Raw genomic sequence first — 19,843 nt, forward strand, 5'->3', positions numbered from 1 at the left:
CAGATAATGAAAACCAACTCTCCAAATGTGTGTTCCATGTATTATTTGCTATTGTAGGCTATATGTTATATGACTGTGTTGCATGTGTGTGTGTGTGTGTGTGTGTGTGTGTGTGTGTGTGTGTGTGTGTGTGTGTGTGTGTGTGTGTGTGTGTGTGTGTGTGTGTGTTAAATGCATGTGTGCGTACAAGTAATAAATGCGCTTTGCAGCAGCTGTGACCATAATCTGCTCGATCTAGGACTTATGTGTAATGCAAACAACACTCATTAATGTAATTATGCAGCATTCAAACACCACAGATCTGCTCTCTCCTGCTTGAATCAGTTATTACAAGTTACTAATATATTACTGTAATCATCAAAGTTAAAATGTTATTAATAATGACAGCATTTGACATAAAGTATAGTTCAATTAAGCTGGTGCTGCTGGAGTTCCTGATGCTTGTTAATGGCTGAGGTTTTGTTTATGTGTGTTTAATGTCATCTCCAGATGGCTACAGAGACTGGCATAGACCATCTGTCTCCTAGATGAGTGCTGCCTCCTAGTGGAGAGCAACTAGGGGCTGAGGCCTAACGCAGGCGCACGCATGCAAAGAAAAGCCCTCACAAGTATAGTTATACAAGTACACACAAACATGCATGTGTAACACCTGGGATTTGAACTCAGGTCTCCTGTGTGAAAGTCCAATACCTTAACCACTAGACCAAAGGATACATGGACCGGGGGAGATATTAGACTTTTGAGGCCATCAGGCTGAGGCTCTGAGCCACTCTGCTACACGCGCATGCACGCACGCACGCACAAACACACGCCAACATAATGATGTTAGCATACTGAAAGGCATTGGCTGCCTTGTTCCTGGCATTGTTTCAGTGTGCACTCATCGCACACGCACTTCTCGTGGCTAAAAGGTCAACACTGATCATTAAAAACATGATAATATTAAGTGATCATCTGGGCCCTGCATATTCATGATTACAGGGCGTAAATGGAAATGAATCGTGCTAAGACCTCGACATAGATCACTGATTCCCATCCTGTGTGTTTGGGGCCCCCAAATAATTGCCAAAGCACTAAGATTATAATGATAATATAACTTTAATATAAAAAATATGTAATGTGTTTCTTTACAAACCATGAAAAATGTGTTTTCATACTGATATGTTGGTAAGCACAAGTTAAGTCGCGCTTGCACGCACACAGATAGGGTGATAAGTTCAGTCACACGAGGGAGACTCAGTAGAACCGCTGCTCCTTCGCCTGGAAAGGAGCCAGCTTAGGTGGTTCGGGCATCTGGTTAGGATGCCTCTCGGGCGTCTCCCCAGGGAGGTCCTCGATGCACGTCCCACTGGGAGGAGACCCCGGGGCAGACCAAGGCGCAGTTGGAGGAAACACATCGACTCACTGGCATTGGAACGTCTCGGAATCCCCCAGGAGGAAGTCACTAATGTTGCTCTGGAGAGGGAAGTCTGGAGCACTCTGGTGGAGCTGTTGCCCCCGCGACCCGACTACGGATAAACGGTTGAAGATGGATGGATGGATGGATGGATGGATGGACAGACACGCACACACACACACACACACACACACACACACACACACACACACACACACACACACACACACACACACACACACACAAGCGCGCATAGACACACACACACACACACACACACACACACACACACACACACACACACACACACACACACACACACACACACACACACACACACACACACACACACACACACACACACACAAACACAAACACAGCACTTTTTTATTTTACTATTATGCTGTGCATAATCTCCATTATGTTTCTTAGTACTGGTCGTGGGTGAATAGAGCTATACTCTATCCTCTCTTTCTTCTTTCTTCTCTCCTCATTCTACATATTGGAGTCTTAACTCTGTTCTGTTGCCACCTTGTCTGTTTGTTTAATTTCCTTTCTCGCTCAAATGCAGTTATCCAGTCCATCCCTGAGTCAGATAACATTATGCTTAACTGCCTGCCAGGAGACATTACAAAAGCACTTTGGAAGCTAACAATAGTGATGCAACAGTCAGAGTGGCCTTCTTGTAAGGGCTATGTGGGTAATAATAGAGCCTCATTGACCAATAACAAAGCTTTCCAGAATACATTGGTTATTATTATTATTGCGACCACAGGTCGCATTTACTATGGAATCGTGCATTTCCCGTCAGTTGTTTGTTTGGTTGGTCAAGCCCCCATATATGGTCATGTGCCCCGTGACATCACGTGATGTCATCAATATTAAGCCCATATATGGAGATCCCTGATCTCATCAATATTGGCCAGCAACTCTACAACTGACCTCAAACTCAAACCCTTAGATCTCCATATACTGTATATGGAGCTGACCTGTTCTGACATTTCATATGTGGATCCTTCCCCATCCAACCTTCCTCTTCGATGTCTCCCTTTTGACTGATACCTGTCCATCTCTAAACTCTAGATGGGTCTGCCCCAAAGTTATTAGCAGCTGGCGAAAACTAGAGTTCTCAACAGGCCCGAAGATTAAGGCCTGGCCCTACCTGGGCCCTCATCAAACCCTCTACAATCAATGAAGACACTGCCCCCGCTGCCACCCTTAGATCTCCATATATGGAGCTGACCTGTTCTGACATTCCATATGTTGATCTGACCTCATCAAACCCTGTACACTCAAGACACGCTCCATATATGGGCAGTACAGAATTAATTCCATATGTTGATCTGACCCCTGCATGCCAAAGCACCAGCGCTCGCCCAGCGGTCTGCTGTCACCCAGGCGGATATATTGATCTCACACCCCATTCCACGCAGTCTGCTGTCAGACACACTGACACACTCCATATATGGCTGTCTTCATATATGAAGATCACGACAGTGACCTCATCAAACCCTGAATAGCCATACATGGAGAAGACTGGATCATCACCTAGATCTGCATATATGGAGCCGGCCAGCAACTCTACATCTTACTTCAAACCTTAAACCCTTAGATCTCCATATATGGAGCTGACCTTGTTCTGGCACTTCATATGTTGATCTGACCTCATCAAACCCTGTACACTCAAGACACGCTCCTTATATGGTCAGTACAGAATTAATTCCATATGTTGATCTAACCCCCCATGCCAAAGCGCCAGTGCTCGCCCAGCAGTCTGCCGTCACCCATGCGGATGCGTGCACACGACCTCACCCTTTAGGTTTAGCGCGAGGTCGCTTCTCACCCTCACGGCGTCTTACTGGTTATATACCTGGCAATCAATGTGTTAATACTTTTCATTGTTTGAAATGCATTTTCTTGAATGGATAGATCCAGATCTTGATTCTGATAACATCACTGTCCACAGTGGACCACTTTTTGAGGCTAATTATTCAGAAAACCCCAGACCAAAGTTGAGGTTTTTGGGTGCAATTGAGGTCAGGAAACCAAAAAAAAGAAGGAAGAAAAAGATGTCACCAGACCTTATTTTAAGGCATTATGAATTCACTATAAGCTGAAAGGTCTCTCTTTATTCTAAACAACAACTGCAGAATGCCTTGGGTGTCCTTGCAGAGTTGATCTACTTCAGTATTAGAAGCAATTGAGCATTATATCTATTGCGGTCGTCTTTCTTCCCGCCATTCCGGATTTTACCATTTCCCTGAACTATGGCACTTTTCGTTCGACACTGCCTCATATGTCATTCTGTCAGTGGGGAGATCTAACTGAAGCCCCCCACTTGGTTTCCCCCCAGTTGCCCTGCCACCCATGGGACTCCATCTATTCTGCCCATTTAAGGAAAAGCTGACGTTCACAGAATTCTCCACTAAATATGACAAGCTATTGCTGCTGTATAGGCTGCTTTTGCATGCTGCTGTTGGCAGGGCTGTGCATGGCTATACAGCACACGCCCCCACCCTCTTTGTCAACAGATGGAGGCAGCAGTAGTGGTAGGAGGTGGAGGGAAGGATGTGTGGGAAAGATGCACCCCACCCCCTTCCCCCTTTGATGGAGGATAGTTGTGTAGCCTCCTCATTTTTCAAGTCCTCATTGTTTGTCAGTTTAGCTAGGAGAGGAGGAGAGATGTTGGTAGGAGAGGAGAGGAGAGGAGAGGAGAGGAGAGGAGAGGAGAGGAGAGGAGAGGAGAGGAGAGGAGAGGAGAGGAGAGGAGAGGAGAGGAGAGCTAATGAACCATATTGGCCAATGTCCAAGCCAGGCTGGAAATACTGTCACCAACTTGGCAGATTGTATTTTATTTGTTTACTGAAGATTACTGGGACCATGCTATCATTAGAATAATATTGATATCAGACCCTCAGGGGGTTTGTCCGAGGGGGGATTATTAAAAGAAAACATTTTTTTCCCCTCTTTTTTTCCATCTGTGCTCTTCGGCGCTCACTCCAGTCCACACATGATTGCATAGACACATACACATGCACTCGCGCACTTACATACGCATGCACGCATGCATGCACAGAGACATGGCAGTGAATGCAGTCCACAGGATAGAGTGAGATGAACTCAAGGTGACATCAGAGTGGGCTGCTTCTGATGGGAGCGAGCTGATTGGCCGTCTTAACCATGGCTATGACGTCACACTCTGCTCCAGCAGTAACCACTATACTGTACGCACGCACGCACGCACGCACGCACGCACGCACGCACGCACGCATGCACGCACGCACGCACGCACACACACACACACACACACACACACACACACACACGCTCCAATATTTGTCACGCTATCCAGGAACACTGAGCGAGCATATAATCACTCCAGCTCTGGATTATAGTGGGTGTGGGTGGGTCTGTGTGTGTGTGTGTGTGTGTGCGTGCGTGCGTGCGTGCGTGCGTGCGTGCGTGCGTGCGTGCGTGCGTGCGTGCGTGCGTGCGTGCGTGCGTGCGTGCGTGCGTGCGTGCGTGCGTGTTCTCTCATGTTAGTGCACACAGAGGTTTTAATGTCCTACATGTTATTATTGTTTGTGTCCCCATCCTCCTCTCCCGTGTAGGCTGTAAAGCACATACTGTAACACATACGTAGATGCTGGCTTTACAAAATCAAATATGATGTTAACGTCTTGTGTCCATGTTTCTGTATGATCTTATTCAAGGATTAACTCTTTGGATTAGAGTTATGCATTGGTGGGAACTAAGGAGTCTAACCTAAACATGGCCATCTGCATACAGTATAGTTTGTGCAGAACAGACACAGCTGGATAAAGACAGGACAATGTATCTCTGTGCTCCAATGGTTGAATGATTAGAGGCCAGGGTGGTACATCACATTTCATTGTTCAGAGATGGGAACTCAGGTTTAAACTATGGGCCATACCTCAGTGTTCTACAATGAGTTATAAATTATGCACTGATAATTAACCACATTTTCCCTTGGAGTAGTTAGAAAAGGGTTTGCGGGTTAGGAGGTAGGTATTGGAAGCTGATATTGCCAGCCGATGATGAGTTGAATAATGGTGAGAAGCTGAAAGGATTACTGATCACTAGTAATCTGTGGCCCCTAGGCTGGAGTAAAGAGGAGGAGAGAGGAAAAGTGAGAGGTTGACAGAGAGAGAGGGAGAGAGAGAGAGAGAGAGAGAGAGAGAGAGAGCTCATGGGCGCCTGCCCCGACAGCTGTGAGTTGTGTGCGCAGCTGATTTACTTTAGATTTGTCTGGACATGCGCCAACTGGGATTCAATCAGGCCATGATGAATGTGCTTGGGCGCGCTTAAAGCTAACTGCTAACTGACTGCTAAGAATCTGACCGCAAATGAGTAATGTTTTATTGTTCCCAAATGGCATTGTTTTTTTTTCTTTTTTCTTTTTTTTTCTTTTTATAAATCAAAGGATTCGAACAGGAATACAATTAAGGGACATCTGTGTTTTCCCCACTGTTCTGGATTTCTTCCGCCAGTGAATCATATACCAATGGGATTATAAATACATGGGAGAGAAACCTAGTTTTTGTGCTGGTAAAGGGAGGTCATTTCCAGTAGCTATGATGGCTTCATGTGAGTATAGGATGTTTGGGAATGTTCAAGCTGATATAATCTTTTATTCATTCTCAGTGCAGAAACATTTACCCATATGTCACTTCTACTGTCCATTATCATTGTAAGGCTGTATGTCAGTATTTTAGAGACTTCACAGAATCCGGCAATGCCTACACAAGTATACCCTTCTTTTTTTAAAGGCTGCATCGAGTTTCCATTTCTTAATATTTTAAAGAGGTCTGACTGGATATGCCACCATGTTGCAGTTGCATGTATAGTATAGGCAAATAGGCATGATACCCCAAGAACAAATACAACACATTTTAGTGAGATGAAATGTTAGCTTTCATAATGCAGTACTCCTATATGTTAATCTTCTATATCCTGCACATACTGTCCATGTGGACAGTATAGACTGTAAAGTCTGCACTCTATCAATACTAAATAGTCCTGTCTCAGCAGAATTTCTCAGGTTCATAAATAGTTTCAAAACATAATCTTTCCCGCAGGTTGTGTTGGTTTGACTAAAACAGTGTTGGACTACCCACTAAAATCCCTAGTGTAAATTTGACTCAGAGGAGAGTATAAATGGAACCAAATGGATGTATGGGTCTGTCTGTACTACTATAATCCAGGTCTGTCCATAGTTAATGGACCTAAAATAGTGCCCTCCATAAGTGCTGTTCAATATTTGATTAGCTGGAACCTGAATGGGGGGGATGCAGGAGGAACCTGAATGGGGGGGATGCAGGAGGATAACATGCTATTTTTGGACCTCATGTCACTTGTCTGGGAGACAACAGACAAGACATTACCAGTGGTGAAAAAGTAACTGAATACATTTACTCAATTACTGTAGGCCTACCTAAGTATAATTGATACTGAGGTATGAGTATTTACATTTTTATATGTTATACTTTGTAATGTTTACGACACGACTTGAAGTATAATTGGATGCCAACACTTTTGTATTTCTACTCAAGTAACATATCGATTACAGGACTTTTACTTACAACAGAGTAATTGAGACTTTAGGTCGCAGTTTACTATGAAAACCTGCATCTCCCGTCAGTCAGTCAGTCAGTGACGCCTCGTGATACGCTCCATATATGGCCTCGAGTCGTGACACGCTCAATATGGCGACCTCGCCCTTTAGGGCGATATTGCTTCTCGCCCTCAGGGCGTCTACTGGTTTTATATTGTGGTATTGCTACTTTTCTTGTTTCTTTTCTTTTCACCCCATGGCCTAGGGGGCCGTAGGGTTGTCATAAAATAATCTGAGTATACTTCTTACACTTCTAAATTGACATGTAACCATTAATTGGCGTGTGTAATGTGTACAGTATGCACTTGACTATACACAAGCTTTACAAGGCTTTTCAGTATCAATGTGAGCAGCTTGACAAACGTTATCAAAATGTTTAAACACAGGCATGCCTAATCACTTAGTCTATTGTAAAATATGTTTCCTATAAGAAACGCATAGTTCGCCTAATGCTTTTCTCCCCTCAATTCTGCAGGTAATGTGGGTATGCAACCTGTGCCGTAAGCAACAAGAGATCCTCACCAAATCAGGAGAATGGTTTTCGGGGCAAGGGGTGCGGCCTGCGAGCCTGGGCGCCGCCTTGAACGACCCGACCGGGGGCGGTGACGCCCGGGACAGGAGGCTCCTCCGTTCTAGGTCCCAGGCCCCTCCCTCCAGTGCGAACGCCAACACAGGGCCACCAGACGGAACCCAACCGCCTGCTGGTGTCACCGCTGCTAAAGGTGCCGATATCATGCCTGGCTCACGCTCCCGGAGCGAACCACCCCGAGACAAGTAAGGCCTCACCAATGCACTCAAGTACTCAACCCCAGTACTTGAGTCAAAGTATACAGTAGATACTCAAAATTCTAAATTGACTTGGGTAAAAGTACAAAAGTATTGCCATAAAAATGTAAAAAAAGTAAAAACTCATTATGCAGAATGTCCCGTTTCAAGTTTTCAAATTGAACATAGCAGATGTGTACAAGGTCACCATGCGTCACATCGCAACACATTGTGAGCTTGTAGATCGGTATTTTCAAATGCCCGAAATGAATGTATGTTTATTAAAAGTACAATATTTGAATCAGAGATCTAGGGGAGTAAGTAATAGTAACCTATTGGAAATTGAAATACTCCGGTAAAGTAGAAGTATCTCAAAATGTTAGTACAGTAGGTACTTGAGTAAATGTACTTAGTTTCTTTCCACCACTGCAAATGTATACTTTGCATAAGCTACGTACAGTAACAGCTTTTAGTCTTGGGCAGAATAATGGATAATATACACTATACAGTAGTATTTATAGTTCACAGATACCCACTCTCCATTGTCTTGTCTGTCACTGTATTCTCATTAAAAATAAAAATCAATAGGATAGATGCTTTGGATTTTTCTACTGCTTGTTGGACATCTTCTGAATTCCTCTTCTTTTGCAGGAAAAGGCCTGTGTCTTTACATGAGCAGAATGGTAAGATCAATGTCGGCCGTGGTGGTGGCCGGAGGCCTTCAGGGATGCTGCCATGCCATTCGTCCCTGGAAGAGCGTCCGTGCCCGGGAGAACGAGGAGAGAGACGGGTGGGAGACAGCCGGAGGCTGGAGAAGATCCACTCTCAGGACTATGAGGACGGAGAAGACGTTTTGCGCCGGCGACGTCCAGAGGACGACGAGCGGGAACGAGAGCAGAGGGAGCGCCAGCGCCGCGAGGAGGAGTTCCAGAATCGTTACCGTAGCGACCCCAACCTGGCGCGCTACCCAGTCAAGCCTCAGAAGGAGGAGCAGGAGATGCGCATGCACGCCAAGGTGTCGAAGGTCCGCCATGAACGTCGCCATAGTGACATGGCGATCAACGAGGTCGGACTGGGGCCTGGAGACGGAGGAGGTAACACGGGGGAGGTGCTTGAAAACCGCCTGGCCAGGAGAGGTGGCGGCGGGGAGGGAGACCGAAAGGCCATCTTGGACAACCACCGGGCCTACTCTGTGGATAGGACCGTGGGGGGTGGAGGGGGTGCCCTGCCTCTCGGAGGAGTCCCGAGAGCAGGCCCACACCCTGGGGAACCAGTGCCTCTGGACAGGGGCACAAACAAGGGCCGCCTGGAGCCCAATATAGGCCGGACACCAAGGGACAAGGGTGGAGACGACCTGCTGCGGAAGGACTCTCAGAGCTCGGACCAGTCGGAGTCCTTGCGGCCGCCCCCTCCACGGGCCTACAAGAGCAAACGCGGTGTCAACAAGAGGCAGATGTCCATCAGCAGCTCAGAGGAGGAGGGCGGCTCCACGCCCGAGTACACCAGCTGTGAGGACGTGGACATGGAGAGTGTCAGCGAGAAAGGTCAGTCACACAGCTGTGCCTGCTCTACGTGCTAAACTAAACTCAGAATCACAATAATTTTTATAATTGCCAGGTGTGTTTTCGCAATTACTTACAATTCACTCAAACATGAAGAAGGCGGGCCTTCTGGCCTAGTGGTCCAGGCGCATGCCACATATAGGCTCTGGCCTGACAGCGCGTCGCTATCAATAAAGGCAGAAAAGCCAAAAACAAATATTTTAAAAAAAAACATGAAGAAGGCAAAAACTAACAGAGGGTCCGGCCAATGTTAGTTTTTGTCTTCTTTAACCCCTGGGCCTAGGGGGTTCTCAGAGTTAGTACAGGGAGGGCCGCCACATTTTTGTGTGATAGGTTTAGATTTTTCTAGGAAATGTCTGAAAATGGACATGAGTCCAACATACAATACAATAATAGTATATATTAAAACAAAGAAAAAATTTATTTTAAAGTTATTTCTTTATTATTGAAAGGACAATGGCTTCAATTTCAGCATGCTAACTTTCCAGGAAGAGAGATAGCTTGGAATCGCCATGATGAAGTTGATGTCATTGGTCGGCAGGTTTCTGAACTGTCCATAGCCAACCAATGAGACGCAGAGTGAGAGTGCCATTTACACTCTTAACAGCTTCCATCTAAGCTTTAACACTTTAATGCACATCTCAAATGTTTCAATAAAGGAAATAAAAAAATGGGGGAGAGACATGACTGACCATATAAAATGTCCAGAATCAGTATCCTTTTCATGGCCAAGTATAAGCACATGCTCAGATTTTGAGAAGGTGCTCACAGGGACACATTTAATAAACAGACATTTAATCATCTCATAGAAAACAGAAAATATGACATAGGGAATGCTCAATTGAGTAGTAAAAGCCGTCATCATTACTCTACCATGTACATGATGTGTTATCCTCACCTTTTGGATTGGTTAATAACCCTGTTGCTCTGACTCTGAGAACAGCTCTTGTTTATTTGGAAAGTCCCTTTGATTTAGGCCATCAGATTTGTGGAATTAGGTCAGTGGCTCGCTAGCTATGCGTAACTCAAACAAACAGCTGCACTGGGCAACTAGTGGCCACAAGATAAGGTAAAATCTGGTTAGGGATGCCAAGTGTCCTGTGTTCCATTTTAACGTATGACCCTGGTATGAACTCATGTATTGAACTCCTCACCTGCATGGTTTGCGGGTGCGGGTTTGCTAGCTACAGTATAAGCTGCTGTATCTTGGCTAAGATAAGGATCAGAAAACAATAATAGAGAAGAGAAGTATAAATTATTCGAGATATATTCATCCAGATTACTTTAAATCGGGACTGATATTTTGGTAGATGTTGTCGATTGGGATTATATGGCTAACAGAGCGACATTCCGAGATTCCATTGTGGAGATAGTTCAAACAAAAGTCCACGTAGATGTTAAAATGACCCCAAACATGTTTGAAAGTGAAATAAACCCATGTTGTGCATCCCCACTTAAAGTTCTTACAAATGTTTTTAGTTTACACTTATTCGTGTTGCGCAATGAACGTACAGCAGACAGACAACTTTATCGATGCAATCAAGCTGGTGAAATGAGCCTGTTAAACCTTTATGCTAGGTTATATAATATATGATTTGGAGGTTGGCAGTTTGAGTACCTTCCAGCTTGAATTCAACAAGCAGAGGTTTTTAAGGGCTAGCAAAATGGCTTTTTGAAATTATGGATCTATTTAAGACTGGTACTGTATGTAGAAGTATAGTATTTTGCCTCACTTTATATAAGCTTACTCCACTATGATAGATAGATCTTTGCATATATTTATTTTCGTGGGAGACTGATTTTCTTGATGACTAATACAAAATGAGTGCATATTTTGATCTACTATAAACTTCCTCCTAACAGCAACCAACGATTCATTCAATTATATTGAAATTAAAGCAGTCTACTACTTACTATTATTCCATACTTACCGTGGCATAATGTCATGAAGATTTGCTTTTTAAATGTGCTTATATGAGTTTACCACTTAGCCAAATTTATGACGTGCCTAGTAACGCCAGGGATAATGTGGTTAACATAATAAAGACATGACATTTTGTATTGATCCCTGGAGGGAAATTCAGAACAATGTTTCGGCCTGACAGCAACAATTTTCCCATGGTATAGTTTAGTAACAGAGTATGTGTGTGTTTGTGCATATTGTGTATATGAAGTGTCTGTAAAGCAGTGCAATCCCCAGAACATACTGTAGCAACATCTGCAGTGTTGATTTAAATGGATCTGTTGGACAGCAGCTGACAGTGACACATTGTATTGCAAAATCTTTCCGTGTCCTAACCTGTATGAATTGTTCTCATTAATCAGTGGGTCGTTAGGTGTCTGTCGTCGTCATCGTCATCATCATCATCATGATGAGTCGGTCGGTTTGAGCTTGCCAGTTGCCACCATTGGTGTGTGAATGTGGCAAGTGAGTACACTGGCGTCGACTGTTCCGAACAGTCGATTCATACACTGGGAGGTGATTGGCGAACAGTCTGTTCGCCAATCACCTCCCAGTGTATGAATGAATTAACCATTGTGAAACGATTTGAGCACTTGGAAAAGCGCTATAAAATGCCATTCATTATTATCATCATCATCATCATCATCATCACACTGAAAAGTCTCAAGGCCTCATTCACACGTACCAAACACCAATCAAGCAAATCGTTTTTTTGGGCCACCACAATGCTTTTCCAATGGGAGTCACATGGTTTGACCAAACATTTTTGTTTGATGAGGGGGGAGGGGCAGAACACCACCAGCAATCAGCAATCAAACACAAATGTTTGATCAAACCATGTGACTCCGATTGGAAAAGCATTGTGGTGGCCCAAAAAAAAACGATTTGCTTGATTGGTGTTTGATACGTGTGCATGAGGCCTAATTAAGGCTGTTTTATGGGTTTGGCTTGACTAAACGTTGAATGATGATGTTTAACCAGGTTTACCAGGTTGGTAAAAATACCTGAACAACCTGATGCTAGACTAGCATTTTGATTATATCTGAGCCGTTCAAATCATCTTTGGATTTGATGGATCTGTGAGAGGAACAGTTTTGATTTTGATTTACCCGTCTTGATTTCTACTCCTTGTGTATTCATCTCCTAAAAGTCGGCGTGCCCGCTCAGCAGTTCTAACCGCAGCATCAGCAGTTATGCAGCCTGAGATCAGAGATTACCAGGAAAACCATCACCACCACTCAAGCATTTATTGATTGATTTATTTCATAATCAGCATCACGATAGTTTCATAGCGTTGCTGTCGGGCAGAGACCTTGTATCTCCATATTTCAACATTTTATGTTTTGTTGTAAATTATTTTTTAAAGTTTTCAATTTACAAGAAACAACACTTAAACAACACTAAAACAGTAATGAAGCATCAAATCTGGACAAAACAAGAACTAGGTGCTGTAAACACCAAATTCGAATAAAATCAAAAAGAAAGGGACAAAAAAGACAAACATTTAAGGAAACAACCTGTTGGAACGAAAAAAATCAGACAAAAACTATTAAATTAAAACATAAAAAAATCACTGGTAGACATACGATTACTAGTCGATCCGCCTCCTGACATGCCACCGTTCATTATCCTACAAATGACGGAACAATCAGTCCGAAATATCAGCGAGGTTCAGCTCATGTACATACAGTACAGTAGTTAAGTATAGCCCATATCCACAAATTGTGTGGAGCGGGTGTAGGAGATTTCCACCTAAGCAATATGCCCTACTTCATCATGCACAAAAGTGGTGAAAATAGCAGATCTAGTACAAGATCACAATGACTTGTAATGTGAGACGTTGTGAGCTTGTAGATAGTCTATTTTCATACCGTACTGTTATTGTTTTGTTTGGACTACAGTAGTTACAAGGTTTCTATAATGGTTTATTTATTGCAGTGATTCTCAGCCTTTTTATCTGCCATGTGACCCTTTAAAAAATGATCAATACGAGGTATTTATTTTTTCCATAAAAAAGAGGTTTATTTTATATGCGCAATAGCAGTGTAAACGAGAGGATTCACACATTGTAAGTTATATGTAGGCTATACCCTACAGCAACGTAAACAGAATAAATACAACAGACATTAGGGCTAAATGAAAAATATACAACTTAAATATGAATTAACTGATAGTGTATTAATCAATTGCAACTTTTGTTTTCTACTTTAAGAGAATGTAAGGTTAATATGTAACTGAGGTAGATATAATTATTAGTTTTTTGTTTTCTTTTCCTTTCTCTTTTCCAAGAAAATGGGGAATCAGAGAAAGCTGGATGATGAAATTGTTGGAAAGAAATTGACTTTATTTGTTAAATATTTTTTATTTTATTTACCGGTGTATATACAGTTTTTTTTGAATATTTTATTAGTCAACATATGAATGCAAACAGCACAACGTACAGTCAGGCATTTTGTCCAAAAAGGATTTCACCGAAGAAAGACCTTGCAGTCTTGTTTCCATTCGGGTCCCATACACTCACACATGACATGAATAATAATTTAACACAGTAACAACAATTGATATAACAATAATAATTTAAAACAACATATGAATTTCCTCTAATAAACATGAAATATACAGTATGTACAGGTTGGGGCCGAAGTTAATCTGAAGGGGATTATCAGGATATAGAGGTGGGGGCGAACAGTTGTCCTGTAATGTCATTCCTGTCAAATGTCATGTTTTTATGTTCTGTGTGGACCTCAGGAAGATTTGCGGGTGCTTTGCACCAGCTAATGGGGATCCTAATAAAACTCTTAGTCTTAAACGCTTATTATAAATAAACGGTTATATGGTTAACTAGAAAAAGTGCCCCTCGGGGCACAGGTCTCCACCAGGGCAGGTCAGGTTGTGGCCTCCTGGTGGCGCTATAATAGGCCAATGTGAAAAGGGTGCCATTTCTTCATACACCTTTGATGGCAATTGGATGATTTGAGGCATTTTGTTCCAAAAATGTGTTTTGCAAAAATCAACCTGTTGGTGGCGCTATAACAGGCCAATGTGAAAAGGGTGGGATATATTCCTCAGCCTAGTAAGAAAATGTGTGAAAGATTTCACGTAAATTGCATGCTTTGCAGGTCAAAGGTTTGTCCTTGGCCTCTAGTGAGTGTGCATGCAACGTTTCACGCAGATCGGTGCAGTTTTAGGTAAAACATGTGAAAAGCTGCCTCATGGTGGCGCTATAACAGGCCGTTCTGGAAAATGTGGGGCAGAGGTTCATCGTTGGCATCCAGGGAGTGCGTGTGCAAAGTTTGGCATCGACCGGGTTAACGGTGCCGGAGATTAGCTGGTAACAGACGGACGGAAGGACGGACACACACACACACACACACACACACACGGATGGAGTGCAAAACATACTCTCTCCCGGCCTGGTGGAGACAATAATTTACTTTAACGTTCACACTACAACAAGCTCACAAATAGAACCCTGGCTATCTGATCTATTCTGGCAAAGAAAGAGTCCTGTGTGGTAGAACAGTGGACATGAGGATCTAGGGCTGCTCTGCTCTGATGTTGGTCCAGTCACCTCTTCTACTCACCTAGACCATCTGTTGGTGTTAATGAGAGCGCAACATCTCTGTCCACGCCTTCTCTCCTGTGTTGGACAGGCCAACTTGGATTGCGTTAATGTAGTTTCACTGTGAAAGAAGTTTACATGCACTGTTTCTCTTTGTCTCTTTCCGTCTCACTCTCTGCCTGTCTCTCTCTCTCTTATGCACGTTTTCATTCTTTAACCATTTAAGCTCTATTTCGTTATGACAATTAGTACAATCTACAAGCTCTGAAACAGGGCGCATTGCAATGCATGAAGCTTGTAGAAGTGCAGTTTTCATCGTTTCAGAAAAAGTTTTAATGTGGTTAATTATTTCACTCATTTTCAGGTACTTCCTATTTGATACTCTCTAGTAAATGTTCTCCTTCTCCATTTGAGTACTCAACCTGTAAGTCTTGCCTTTAATCACTTAGTTTACTTATTAAATGTATCTCTCTCTTCAGGTGACTGGGACTGCTATCCACTAGATCCTACCGTGTGGCATGTAAGTTTCACAAGAACGACAGATGCACAGACACATGCACACACAGGCATATCATCATTACAGTATATCATCATATCATCATATTGTAGTCATTCATTGTTTATATTGCAGATTATTGTATGTGAATCAGAGTTCTTTGTTTTGTTTGGCCCATCCAGGCTTTTCTCTTAGTGTAACTCTAATGCAAAGTGCAGTAAGCCTACGTGCAATTCAAGTGTATGATGCAAAGCACAATGTATACCCAAATGTATCTGTATCACGGATGTTTTGTGCAGAATCAATAACAGAAGCAATAAGTTAAGTCAATGACATGAGCAACAATAATAGAACTTTACATTTATGACAGCACTTTATTATAGGCCTACTTGTACCATATGTAAAGCACATTGCACTGCATATGACATATATGGTATGTTCAAAAATCCATTCACAAAAAAACAAACAATAACTGGACATTATCCCTCCCCCCACTGGCAGCATCCAGTCACGTGGCAGCCGTCGAAGGAAGGTGATCATTTAATCGGACGCATCACTCTGAGCAAGAGATCTGCCATGCCCCGAGAGGCTGCAGGTTCCCTGCTGGGGCTGAAGGCAAGTTGAGGCACTGTTCTGTTCCAGGCCCGGGTGAAATAGCTTTAGCTAGAAACCCCATTCAAACCTACTTAGGTGCATCTTACGGTGGACATGTTTGCCTGAAAAGGAATCTTTGAAATGTTTCATAGTTTTAGAAATATAGTGCTTTCAAATTTGAGAAATTTACAATGGGGCTCAATGGCAGATATTGGCATGTCAATGCCTCCAGTGTGGCTGCACCCATTATTACGACCCCCAGATGTCCTTGACGGAGGCCCAGGGGTTCCCCAGAAAAATAAGGATTTTTTTTTAAATCATTATTTTTTTACTGTTTTTGAAAAATCTTTCAAAAAATCTTGAGAAAAATCTTCTCTTTTAGGGGTCGCTTGCACAGAAACTTTTCAAATAGGAGTCCGTGGCCTAATACATTATATCGTTTTTGGGATCCTTGACATGAAATAACACTGGTGGTTTGCTTTAGTCTAGCACCTAAGCAGACAAATGTGATTACAAAAGTTTTGACTTTTCCAGGTTTTTATAAAAGTGTAAAAAGTGTTAATGTACACGCCACGTGTTCTACTTTCCTACGTTCGACAGGAATGTATCTGCACTGCAGCGCTTACACCCTGCGGCCGTTTATTTTCATTTCCAGGTGGTGGGAGGGAAGATGACAGAGACAGGAAGATTAGGGGCCTTCATCACCAAAGTCAAGAAAGGAAGCTTGGCAGATGTTGTGGGACATTTACGAGCAGGTACGCTGCTTGGGACCAAGGATCCGTAAATGAATTAAGTGATGATGAATAATAATCTACAGTACATCAGTGATTCTCAACCTGTGGGCACCATTTTTCTGATTATATAATATTGATATTAAAAAATATGTATAAATAAAAAATAAATGTTAATGCCGTCGAGCTTCACATTGCTTTTTTGATAAATTAATTCAAAAGGAAGCTTGTTTATTTACCTCTTATGATATTACTGCTGTTATATGCTACCATTTTAGCATTTAATAGCAGCTGTGTGGTGAGCAGAGGTTATTCTGGGCGTCACAATCACTCTGCCATCTTGGTTTCAGGTGACGAGGTACTGCAGTGGAATGGGAAGTCGTTGCCCGGAGCAACCAAGAAAGAAGTGTACAACATCATTCTGGAATCCAAGGCTGAGCCCCAAGTGGAGATTGTTGTTTCCAGACCTATAGGGTAAGAGTACTCTAAATAGTGTGTAATCATTTGCTTGATTGCGAACGAAGTGAGCACTAACTATAGAAGCTGGCCAAAACTGTCTGTCTGTGTGTCAGTCAGTCTGTCTGTCTGTCTGTGTGTCACACTGTAACACCACCCGCCCGCCACCAGAGGGCAACTGAAATTGGAACGATACAGAGGTGTGTGTGTGTGTGTGTGTGTGTGTGTGTGTGTGTGTGTGTGTGTGTGTGTGTGTGTGTGTGTGTGTGTATTGATATTGTAATATTATTATATCATGTGAGTTCTGTCTTGATTTCTGTGATTCAACTTGTTTTTCTTTTTTACTAATTTCACAGAGACATCCCAAGAATTCCAGAATCATCCCACCCTCCTTTAGAATCTAGTGAGTGTGCATAATGGTTTCTTTTATTGGTAGTAGTGCACATGTGTCTTCCTATTTGTGTCTTATATTTGTTCAGTAGTATTGTTGGTTGTCTTGACTCTTGAGTCAGGTGTGCTTTTGTGAGAAATCAAATTGGTACTGTAGTTGCTTTCTCCATGCACAATGCATGCACATACTGTTTCATATCTTGTAACCCAATACTATGGTGCTTCCCTCCCTTCAGCGGGCTCCAGTTCTTTTGAGTCTCAGAAGATGGAGCGTCCCTCTATATCAGTGATGTCCCCTACCAGCCCTGGAACGCTCAGAGACCTCCCCCTGGTACTGCCTGGGCAGCTCTCTGTGAGTACTTCCTTCAGGAAGCATACTTGTAGCGGTCGGGCAGCAACCTTGTATCTTCATATTTCAACCTTTTATGTGTTTCCCCATCAATTAATGCCCTATTTCGTTGTAATTAATACGTCACGTAAAAGTAGCGAGCTTGTGGCTTGTGAGCTTGAAGGTCTGCTGCTTCCACAACTTTGAAATACTTAGAAAGTAGAAGTGGTTAAGTCTGTCTTGGGGCTTTATACAGTAAAATTGTATTTTATACAGTAAATATTAATGAAAAGTATTAACAAGAGCTTGTGACTAAATAATAATGGATAGGAAAAAGGTTATTTTTTCCATTTCCTGAACAGTAAGCTTTTTGGACATAATGTTAATAGTCCATTAATAACCTTAATGGAGTAGTTCATCAAAACAAACATTAAACCTGTATATAGGAGGGGCTAGAGACAGCACCGGAATTCCCCTCCCATCCCTTTTCAGCCCTTCTTCCGGGTTGGAGAAGTGGTTTGGGCCCATCTGCGTCATAGAATTGCATTCATGAACACGGCGAGCGGTGCCGAGCGCATGAACGAGCACTGCGAGTCATTCGTGCGTGCATGCACGTGCGAGTCATAGAATGAAAAACGCTACTGTTGAGTATTTGCTCAAGGAGCAATTCTATGATAGTCCCAGTTCCGCTTGAGCTGCAGTACCTATGATCGGCCAGCATGTCCATTTGGCTTCAATGCTTCCACTCAGTGGCCGGGGCTTGGACCACACCCCATGAAGCCTTGAATTCATGGAGAATGTTTTGCTTTTGTCGCAGCTGAGTTGATTCTCAATTGATTCTCCTACTGACCAGCCACTTGGCAAATCCTAAAGGCAAATCATAGTTAATCACGCACCCCCCCCACACACACACACACACACACACACACCACACACACACACACCCTCCAGCGCTACTTTAAGTTTGAGAGGGTACAAATGGAACCAAATGGACCTGCTTAATTCTGGTAGAAGTCTAGATGTCATGGGTGGTACAGTATGCCCAGGTGGAAGGACACACAGAGAGGCATGGACAGATGATGGGTGGATAGATGAATGAATGGATGACTGGGGGGAAAAATCCTCTAGATTGAATGAAAATCTCTTCATGTGTATTAATACATGCAGTATGCTGTGCAGGTGAAGCTGTGGTACGATAAAGTACCTCTTCATGTGTATTAATACATGCAGTATGCTGTGCAGGTGAAGCTGTGGTACGATAAAGTACCTCTTCATGTGTATTAATACATGCAGTATGCTGTGCAGGTGAAGCTGTGGTACGATAAAGTAGGCCATCAGCTTATCGTCAATGTCCTTCAAGCCATAGACCTGCCTCCGCGAACAGACGACCGACCACGCAACCCCTACGTCAAGATGTATTTCCTGCCTGACCGGAGGTAGGACTGGTGGTGGTTTATCGACCAAACCATTTATTTTCTCTTATCTTACAGTTTTAATTGGGATAATGACAACTGACAATCACCAATGATAACCTACTGTATCTCTGTAGCATCGTTTTTTTGTTTGTTTGTTTGTTTGTTTGGTTGGTTGGTGTGTTTGTTTTTTGCTTTTTTTTTAGGGGATACTACAGTAACTTGAAGACCATTCTCCAAAACATGTTTCATCTGCCCATTTTTAACCACTTATGCCCAGAAAATATTGAAAAATTGTCACCTATCCCTCAATTAATGCCCAAAATATAGGAGGCCATGTTTTCTGTGGTTAAAGTACGTGTCCTCTGTCCCAGTGATAAGAGCAAGCGACGGACCAAGACGGTGAAGAAAAGCATGGAGCCCAAGTGGAACCAGACCTTCCTTTACTCCCACGTGCACCGCCGTGACTTCAGAGAGCGCATGCTGGAGATCACTGTCTGGGACCAGCCCAGGGTGCAGGAGGAGGAGAGCCACTTCCTGGGGGAGGTAGGGA

General features: G+C 43.1%; 1 protein-coding gene across 4 annotated transcripts in view; it reads left to right on the forward strand.

The window, feature by feature from the left end:
• Window positions 1-19,843, forward strand: part of LOC306921693 (regulating synaptic membrane exocytosis protein 3-like) — a gene marked incomplete at its 5' end in the record, with an annotated part of 88,313 nt that overhangs the window by 30,876 nt on the left and 37,594 nt on the right. For all 4 annotated transcript variants that reach the window (XM_079498938.1, XM_079498939.1, XM_079498940.1 and 1 more), the window contains 10 exons: window positions 7,507-7,805; window positions 8,448-9,340; window positions 15,363-15,403; window positions 15,881-15,994; window positions 16,629-16,728; window positions 17,055-17,178; window positions 17,517-17,563; window positions 17,787-17,902; window positions 19,184-19,314; window positions 19,665-19,836. In XM_079498938.1, the coding sequence (XP_079355064.1) occupies window positions 7,507-7,805; window positions 8,448-9,340; window positions 15,363-15,403; window positions 15,881-15,994; window positions 16,629-16,728; window positions 17,055-17,178; window positions 17,517-17,563; window positions 17,787-17,902; window positions 19,184-19,314; window positions 19,665-19,836 (2,037 nt within the window). The remainder of the gene's footprint in view (window positions 1-7,506; window positions 7,806-8,447; window positions 9,341-15,362; window positions 15,404-15,880; window positions 15,995-16,628; window positions 16,729-17,054; window positions 17,179-17,516; window positions 17,564-17,786; window positions 17,903-19,183; window positions 19,315-19,664; window positions 19,837-19,843) is intronic.

This window comes from Electrona antarctica (genome assembly GCF_951216825.1).
Source record: "Electrona antarctica genome assembly, chromosome: 4".
In the NCBI taxonomy this organism is placed as follows: domain Eukaryota; kingdom Metazoa; phylum Chordata; class Actinopteri; order Myctophiformes; family Myctophidae; genus Electrona; species Electrona antarctica.